This window comes from Jaculus jaculus, chromosome 6 (genome assembly GCF_020740685.1).
Source record: "Jaculus jaculus isolate mJacJac1 chromosome 6, mJacJac1.mat.Y.cur, whole genome shotgun sequence".
Lineage (NCBI taxonomy): Eukaryota > Metazoa > Chordata > Mammalia > Rodentia > Dipodidae > Jaculus > Jaculus jaculus.
Genome location: NC_059107.1, coordinates 98,113,928 through 98,123,665, shown reverse-complemented (window position 1 = coordinate 98,123,665; position 9,738 = coordinate 98,113,928). Strand labels below are relative to the sequence as shown.

General features: G+C 37.8%; 1 protein-coding gene across 1 annotated transcript; it reads right to left on the bottom strand.

Moving 5' to 3' along the window:
• Positions 1-1,630: 1,630 nt before the first annotated feature.
• On the bottom strand, positions 1,631-9,475 carry Neurod4 (neuronal differentiation 4). Its single transcript, XM_004649934.2, has 2 exons — positions 9,210-9,475; positions 1,631-3,350 (listed from the first exon to the last, which is right to left on the bottom strand). Exon 2 carries the CDS (start codon positions 3,339-3,341, stop codon positions 2,346-2,348), a length of 996 nt encoding a protein of 331 aa, XP_004649991.1. The 5' UTR covers positions 3,342-3,350; positions 9,210-9,475; the 3' UTR covers positions 1,631-2,345.
• Positions 9,476-9,738: the final 263 nt, after the last annotated feature.

The following is a 9,738-nucleotide window of genomic DNA, read 5'->3' as shown; positions in this document are numbered from 1 at the left end:
TGAAAAAAAAAAAAAAAAAAACAGAGGAATGAAACCACCCAGTTTGGAGGGTAAGTCCTTTCCAAGCATGTTACAGCACTAATTTTTAATTCAATGATAAAATTCCTCTACGCAATCCTACAAAGTCATGGTTCATGGGTAGAAACAATAACATAATTCTGACTCTTATTTAAAGGAAAACAAGTCTAAAAACATATAGTTGCATAGCCATTCAAATTATTTCTCCTATTTACAAAATCATAATCATCAATTCTGAACTAACTTTATCCTTTCCCTTCACTCCAGAAGTATTAATTACTTGACCAATTAAGCTTGAGGAAGGGGTTGCAAGCATATCTGTATTATCTAAAGAATATATATGAGAAATAAATTAAATAAATAATATCTAATAAATAACAGAAACATTCGTATCTACAAATATAAATGCTACCTTTGTAAATAGATCTTCATGAGCACTCAGAAAGTATACTACATGGCTCTATAAAGCATTTTCCTTGACTACCACTACCAGAGAAATTAAAGATTATGGGGGAACCACTTTGTTGGCTGGTAGAGTTTAAGGTCTCCTTAAAAGTTTTCAAATGGATTTGTAAACCAAGGGTGTAAAGTACAGCAGAAAAAGTATACTTTAATAAAAATGGAAACCAAGTAACTTCTGGTATAAGGAAATAAATAAGAAAGAAAAAAGTAATACACACATGTAGTTTGGCAGATTTCAAAAAATAACAGAGCTTTAGAAAATGGTAAACTAATTAATATTTAATTTTATTCATTGGTCCTATTCATGTACCCTAATCCACTACCGAATAGGTTATTAATGCTCTTCCTTTGAGCCTAAATACTTGTCTTGGCAGATTGAACATAATAACACTTCCTAGATATGTTTCTCTGGCTAAAGACAAACTGTACAACACCAATATCATTGCAAAGAAATGAGATCTTGCATAAAGAAAACAAAACATTTTTTAGGTTGAACAAAACTTGGGATGCTGATACAGACTGGTAAGAACATTTGCTGCTCTTCAGTTTGTTTCTGAATTCTTAAGTGTCCTTACTTGAAATGTTATCTACAATATATAATAACAGCACATCTGTAAATGAGGAACTGGTAACAATCAAGGAAGGATAAGGAGTTACATTTATGCTGTAGAAGTTAAGATTAGCCAATAAATTTGACTAGTTCTTGTGCTTTTGGGAAAAAAATATGATCTTGGTGTGGAAAGAGGTCAATGATTTTAATGATTATACTTTTACAAAATGAAATTCATCATTCTAGGGAAAATCCTATGGGCTAGTGTGAGAGTCCCTCAACTATGGTAGTGAATATGGGAGCCAATGGCCATGTTATTACTCAACAATGGGCACTGGTTGTGTGCTGACTACAATAGCAGCACCTGAACACTGCCCCTTGATAACAGAGTTTCCAGAGCCCTTTGACAACAGAGACCAAGAAATGATCTAGACAAAGTCAGATATTTCAATTCAATTTTCTTACTCTATCTCTAGCACTAAGAAAATTGCCATATATATATATATATATATATATATATATATATATATATATATACTCAAGAATAAAATTGGGCATGGTGGTGCATGCTTTTAATTCCAGCAGTAGGAAGGCAGAGGTGGGAGGATCATTGTGAGTTCAAAGTTATCCTGGGACCACAGAATGAGTTCCAGGTCAGCCTGGGCTAGAATGAAACCTTACCTCATAATAAATAAATAAATGAAATTGGCATGAGGCCTCTACTATGTTTCTCAAATCACTAAGGAAAATGTGCTCGACTTTCATCTCAATGAGAAATAGAGCTAATTGCTAAAAACATGCTTTGTTATTCATGGTATGAGTTGGAATATTTGCCTCTGGAAGTTATTTTTATATAGAAACAAGCTCAAACTTTGAATCCTGCCTTATGCTTCCTGCAGCAGCCCCATTTGAACACTCCATCCATGTTATTGCCTTTTATTGCTTTTATATTTCAAGAAATTTATGAGTGATCAAAATTATTTAGGGACAAAACAGCTGCTTCCTGTTTTCAGAAGGTAACCAACACCAGACAGATTTCTGAATGGGTGTTCGGCACCACTGTAACAGGGCCTACGTCTGATATTCTAGTAGCACATCATCTAAAATCACCAAACAATTTCACTTGAGGACCCTAAACAAAGCAATTTAAGCAATGTGAGAAGTTTATGAGAAGAAGGAGTGGGCATAGGGGGTTCTCAGTGGATTAGTGCTATCATGTTTGATAAATATCTATAGGTTCTTTGAATCGTCAGCTCAGCCACTTAAAATGTGGGAAATATCTCTAATCATCCTCTGAAATGCTGGACTTATTGCCCTAATCAGTGAAGATTGGATTAAGTTGGGTCCCAATACCATGATGGGGGTAGGAATCAAAGGACATGTCAACAGGAACATCATAGCGGGTGGTGCCAGCCTGAAAGGGAGTTGAATGCATATGCCCTGAGCTCAGGCCTAGAGGAGGATAATGTGGCATGAAGCTGTAGGATTTTTCCAGGTCAGGAGAGCCATCTTGCTTCAAGGAGAAGTTGCCACTGATGCTCAGGGGTGGAGTGAGCGGGCCCTCATAAGGGGGTGTGCTGCAGTCAGGTGGGTGGCTCCCAAAGGAAGAATCTCCCAAACTCTTGAATGATTGAGGCTTGAGATGAAGAAGATGTGTTTCCATATGCCCATAAGGAGGACTGGGGAGCCCTGGAGACTGATAGTTGAAGTTGTGGACAGAGATGGTAGAGTCACAAATAGGAGATTTCTCCTCATGCTTCTCCAAGAGGACAGACTGAGTCCCTAGTTGGAGACATCCAGCCACTAGGTTGCTTGTGGGCTGAGAGAGCCCTTTACAGAGCATCTCCACAAAGCCCTTCCCTTCAGGTGTCTGGCCATTTTCCAGGACTTCAGACAAAGCCCAAATATAGTTCCTGGCCAGTCTAAGAGTCTCTATTTTGGAAAGCTTTTGGGTTTTAGAGTAACATGGCATAACTCTTCTGAGGTTATCGAGGGCATCATTCAGACCATGCATCCGGGTCCGTTCTCGAGCATTGGCCTTGACTCTTCGAGCCCTGAACCTCTCAAGGCGAGCTTTAGTCATTTTCTTTTTCTTAGGTCCTCTTCTCTTGGGTTTCTCCCCATCTTCTTCTTCCTCTTCTTCCTCTTCAATACTGTCATGCTCTTCAGTTAAGTTTCCAAGCATCCCATAGGCACCATGTCTTCTCTCCTGCTCCTTTATCTCAGTTTGAGAACCCAGACCCTTGTCATTCCAGGACGACGTGTTGACCAGCTCTACCATCTCCTTGGATTTCATGTAAGTTTTTGCCATTCCGAGATTCTGAATAGGGGAAACAGCAAAAGTTAATAACTCTAAATGTCAAAGTCTTCTATTTAAAAGACTAAATCAAGAAGTGTCCCAGGCACTCATCTATTTGAGATGTATTATAAACAATCTATTATAACAAACTCAACTGGATCATTCATTATAATGCTGGTGTCTGTTTTACTCTAAGATTCATTTATCTTATGAACATTTTACATAAAAAACACATGGCATACAAATCCAAATGTGAATTTTTCTTTCTTTCTCAAATAAAAGGAGATAAATGAGCATGAAAATCATTGTCTAATGACAAAAATTTCTGAAATTAAAAATGGAGCTGAAATAATAATTACATAAGATGTGTATAAAATTATGATTGCAAAATAACATACATGATAAACAAATAAGTAAACTATTGTATGTTTCTATCATGAAAATGAAAACCTAGTTTGATCATTCAGACCACTTTCATGTGTTCTCAAAAGGACTGTTCAAAGACTGGAGGCATTATAACTTATAGAATCCTGTGTTTCCAACAGACACTACTAACATAACTCCAGATATCTCTTACAAACCATCCATTCCATGTCAGTTAGCATGGTATGGCTACCAAGTGTTTCTTTTATTGCTACTAGTTTCTGAAACTATTACATTTCAGGATAAAAACTTTTTACTGTCTCTAGTGTTTGTTAGAAGTCTGAGTGACATGATATCCTGAAAGGATCATGAAAGAAAGATTCCCACTGATCATCTACCAAGTTAGCCTGTATGTTAAAATGAGAACTCTTTTCATTGTATGCACACCTCACACCGTCAAAGAAGTCATAATAACAGTGAGAAATTCAAGTCAGTGATCTACCAAACCTACCCAAGAGTTTTTGATACAACTATTAAAGATATTTGATTAAAAATAAACAATGTAGGACAAATGTTAAACAGGATAAAGTAGTTGTAGAAATAAAACAGGGCTATTTCAGGTAAACACAGACATAGTCTGAATACTTTAATTCATTTGTCTAACAGGCACTATTCAATCAGAACTTTCTGTACAAAATTTGCTATTTGAAAAACATAAAACACTGGTGAGTTAGTAAACATCTTGAATTCAATATTGCAACAGTTTAAATGGTTTTGAAATTTAAATTTATAGATTTATACCAAATAAAAGCATCTATTAAACTCCACTGGGGCATCCCAGTTTACCAGCTAGTCTTTGAAATGTTAAACCTTCCATCACCTTTGATGAGAAAGAGGAGAACATGATAAATGTTTTTTGATCCTTGAAGCTTGAGTCTCAAATCAATGAATGCAGGGATTAGTACATAGCTTTTAAAAATATAAATATATGATTTGACTTGTTTCTGGTAATTGGAGCTTGTTTTCCTTGTAACCTCATTTACCTCCTATAAATAATTAATGTTACCACATTGCAAAAACAGCCTAGGTTTCATATTAATCAGCAAGGAAATCATGTCAGCTTGACTTACTCACCTAATAAGGCTTCCTGGGTAAGCAGCTTTATTGAAAACACACATTGGAACCTATTGGTCAACTGGCTGCCCAGGCCAAGTCAGAAAATCCCACTTTTAATATGGATGATGGAGCTTGTGTGCTGAGCTGCACTTCTAACTCGGGCAAATATCCAGAGGGAGGGGGAAGGACCTAATTAACTTTCTGTTAAAGTAACACGGATCTTCCCGAGGCAGGTGCACGCTGAGGCCAAAAGGGTGGAGTGGGTCTGGGAAACCAAATGCTCTCTGTGTAATTATAATAACGTTTATGTAGCATTTTAAAGTTTGTAGCATGTTTGCCTGAATTCAGTTGCATGCTTCTTAGAGCAAACTTTCAAGGGTTATAGGAATTGCTATGCTCATTTTATAGTCAGAGGCACCGCAGGTCAGGTCTTTTAAATGATGGAAATGTAGAATTATAGCTGGTAGAGCATGAAACCAGCTCCGAATCCAATCCTAGGTTTTATGATTTTTTCCTACTTTCATCTTCTCTCACAACTAAAGGAAGAAAGTCACCTTGATACTAGCAGATGTAGATGAGTATAACTAAGTCAATAGGAATGGCCATGATCCAAAGGGAGGCTAGTTCATACGTTCCCTGAGGTCCATGCTATCTCTCATATTCCAGGATTCCTTCCTCTTCCAAATGTTTTCTTCGTTGCTTTCATCCACTTGTTCTCCCATTTCTCTTCCACATCCACATCCTCCTCCTGCCTCTCCTATCCTCTCTCTCATCATCATCATCATTGCACTGTGTCATACTTACATACATGGAGAGGGCAGAAGGAAGGCAAAAAAGAGATAAGCTCTTACTGCCATCCTCTCTCTGGTAGTGGCCTTCCTTGCCATGCCCACCTCTGTACCCACTGAGTCTTGCTGAGAGTTGTCAGTGGTCACCTCCACCAAGAATTGTGATCAGGAGAGTATGATTCACCACTCTCTGCCTTTAATATATTTGGTGGTTTCTGTAAAACTCAAGGAGCTGTTTAAGGTCAAATTATTGGTGGGCATGAAGGGAAAGAATCCACTGGCTTTGGCCAAAACAATGAGAAAGACAATGATTTTCATCTTTATTCTCTTAACAACCACAAGAAGAACAGAGATCATTCCAGGTTAACTTCCTCTCTCCCCACAGGCACTGGTCCTGTAGCTTTGAGAGAATCCATGAGTTTTAGCATGGTTTCCTAAGCATGGGGGCTGGAGCCAGCTGGAGCTCTGGACTCAATTCTTCTAATTCCTGGTCATTCATCCCAAACATATCAAATAAGTTCTCTGTTCTTCCATGCCATCTTCAACAAAATATGGACAAGATATGTTTAACATTATTCTTAGAAGGTAAATAACAATATGAGAAATTATCTTGAAGTTTTAAATACTATAAAACATCACCCATCTGCTAATTTCGCACTTAATTCTTGGGATTTTGAAAAATCTAATCTACTTATGCATATGTTTGGTTCCTTTCAAAATAATTTTTGCCACAGATAAATAAATGAAATATATCGCATTAACTAGTGTATCTCATCTGAATGTCACTTCAGCCCACTGGCACAGAAGTCCTTTGGAGAAGTGTCCAGTAACCTGCCCTTCTTATTAATTGGTCTAGACAGCATGTACTCTAAAGTCATACTGCCTGGGTTCTACTGCTGAATAGATATGTGACCCTAGGCAACTTTTCGAACCTTTATCTGTCTCAGTCTTCTCTCCCTTAAAATGAGAGTAATAGACATGACTCACAAGATTATTGTGAGCATAAAATGAGTTATATTTAACACATATTATTATTTATTATTATGTTATTTATATGTGGCATATATAATAAATCCCATGTAGAATTAGATATTATTATAATGACTAAACTTCATGAGGTTTTTTTAGATAAAGGTAAGTATAATTATAACTTGTGTTTAATGTTAATTTCACATCAACAAAAGTTAGTGGCTTCATTTCAACACTCATTTAAAATGGTAAAGAAAACTACTCTCCCATCATCCTAAAGAAATGAAGTATCAAAGGTCCCATTGTACTGTAAGGGATGAGTGAAGACACCAAGCTCTGTCAGCTACCTCCACTGGAATTCTTCCTTCACATTCAGAGGAGCATTAGCTTTCTAACATTCACTGGAAGAAGACATCTGACTGGACCTTCATTCTTGGCCACATAAACTCCCACATGCATGAAGCTTTTGGTATAGTACACATGCCCTTAGCCACCTAGTCCTTGGTATATTTTATTCTCAATAAGAGGAATATGACTTTTCCACAAAATCCTGACAAAGCTCAAAAGAGAATATGAAGTATATCGGAAATGTAACTGAAAGTCAAGAGTCTACAAAGATTTTTTTAAAAGTCCTTTATCTTATTCCACCTAAATAGTTTCAAGGCCTCAAGAGGTTATCGGGTAGAAAAGAAAGAGACAAATACACATTCCCAGGTTTGAGTGTTGGAAATGTAGTGCTTTTCTGACTGTTTTTGAAAGAATTAACTTGGTTCTCTTGAGAACAGGGACGTCAGCCTAATGCAGGCTTTAGCCTACTGACAAACTACCTCAGAGGTACACTGAAAGAAGCTGGAAATGCAGACTCTCTCCCAACGCTCACTCATGGAACGAGCAGAGAGTTGCATTAATTATTTTACTGTGGGGGGGGATAGAATTAATATTTTTACTTTTTCTACCTCATTTAAAAGTTTTACTCTCTAAAACTCTTGCAACTATTAGGGTTGCCAGGCTTTTTAAAGAAGCTGCATTGTGTGCATAGGGAAGTTATAGTACCATCTCATGAAATAGCATCATGCACCATATTAAGGTTTTCTCAGTTCTTAGAAAACAAGTAGCTTTCAAAACACACAGGAAATAGATGTCAATGCGACAAAAATTAGTAAATACTAGTGCTGAGGAGACGATCTAGCCCCTCCCCCAACACAAGCAAACACATTCTGAGCGTATAAAACCCACTTTAGTCTTTGATCTTAGTATTTGGATTTCTAGATGCACCTGTACTACACAGAATTTCCCTCTTTCTTTAGGTTCCTTCAATGAAATTTTAGATGTAAACCCATCCTAATTCAAAATATTTCTCTCATATTTTATTTTTAAAATGTTTTGGTACAGTTTACCCTTAGACAACAATTGTGACTAATATTTTGACAAATGGTCCAAGATCATGGTGCATATCTACTGTGTGGAGCCATGATGGAATTCTTCCTATAATTTTATTAATTTTAATTATTTTGTAGAAAGTTCAACTGATGGGTGATTGAAGGGCATTTGTACATGTGCCTATGCTGGTTGGACAGTGTCTTTCCCCTTAAAAGCTAATGGGACTTGTTAGCCTCCCATCTCATGAGGAAACCCCAGGCTAGTTCTTGGAAATCTAAGGACTATATTCTAGGGAATCTAAGAACCAGATAGACTAAAAGGTTTTCTCAGAGTTTCAGTGTCTGCAATTAAAAACAAAGCAAAGAAAAACAGAGTGTGGGCCAGGGTTTTCACAAGTGGCACTGATTGAAAACAGTAAGTATGCTGATCTCTGCTCTTCCTAGCCAACCTTTAATACCCTGTGACTTCTCCTTTTATTAGTAAAAAATGTTCACGTATATTTGTACATGTGTGTACATATATTTAGAGAGAGAACATAACATACTTCAGTTTCTTATTCTTAGACCATTTAGACCACAATAGTGAACTTTGTTAACAGAAGTCAATAAATTATTCAACTTTCTCTCCAGGTCCTTCATCTCCAATTCCTCTGTCAAAAACAAGATGAGGGGTACAATTTACATTGATTGTCATTCTCTGGATATACCTTTTGTGGAAATTTATGAATGTAAGAGACAAGAGAAAATGTGTACTTGGACCATCTTTCTCTTCTGTTTTCCTATCTGAATGAGTTGTGGAAAAAACAAATTTCTCAACTGACTCCAAATCATTCAAAACTTTCTGGAAAATCAAATGGACACAGTGGTGAGAACTTACGTCCATGTCTTCCAAGGTCTTCTTCCACTTCTTATTCTATCTCCATTCCCCTTCCTCCCCTGAACAACAGTCAGGTACTTGCTGAGCCCCCTTGGAAAAGCAATTAAACTTTCGAGTGTTTTCAGCATTAGTAAAATGGAAGGATAGGTTACACAATGACAGAGGAGGAATCTTCAGTCTTCATTGTGCCATAATATTTCATAGAACATACGAGTTTCAGTTGAGTGACAGATGCTATAAAACTTGAAAAAAATAAATTTGTGTTCTGACTCAAGTCCCTTTCCTTATCCCACAGGAGACTTACCTTACCCCAGCTCTTATCTCCATATATGGGAACTTTCCACAAAAATATTGTAGTTCACCACCACCCCCACATCCACGGGCTCACCTTAGTCAGTGGCAGTTCCTAGGATGACCTCTAATCTGTGTCTTGCAAAATAGTCAGAGCAGCCAAGGTCCCCGACCATGTGGATCCTGGGAGTAAGAGGTGTTTTCAGCCATCCATACTACGCCTGTAGCTAATGAACTACCCTTTGGAGACTTCTCCTGGACTGAGTGCCCTGGCTGTTACTTGTTCTATTCCTTTTTGGAGTTTGGTTTTCCCTAGTAGGAGTCTGGTGCCTCCACGGCAGCTGAGTCTCTTCAGTACCTCCTCTCCCTGGTTAGCTCCCCAGTGTTTTTTTTTTTTTTTTTTCTTTTTTTTTTTTTTTTTTTTTTTCAGGACCACAGCCTCTGGGCAGCTCCTGCGCTCTGGCTCCTGCCTGTGACTTGGCTGCAGTTTTGAAGGCTGTCCCAGCTGACCAGGGAGGGGTGATGCAGCCCACAGGCTAGCTCCTCCCCTTCCCAGCAGGAAGACACGCCTCCCTCCGTGGGCTTCCCTACTAGATCCAGCTTCCAGATTGTTTAAATAAGAATGG

What these genes read in the sequence shown, in the direction of transcription:
- Neurod4 (XM_004649934.2), bottom strand. Translation starts at nt 3,341, where the DNA reads ATGGCAAAAACTTACATGAAATCCAAGGAGATGGTAGAGCTGGTCAAC.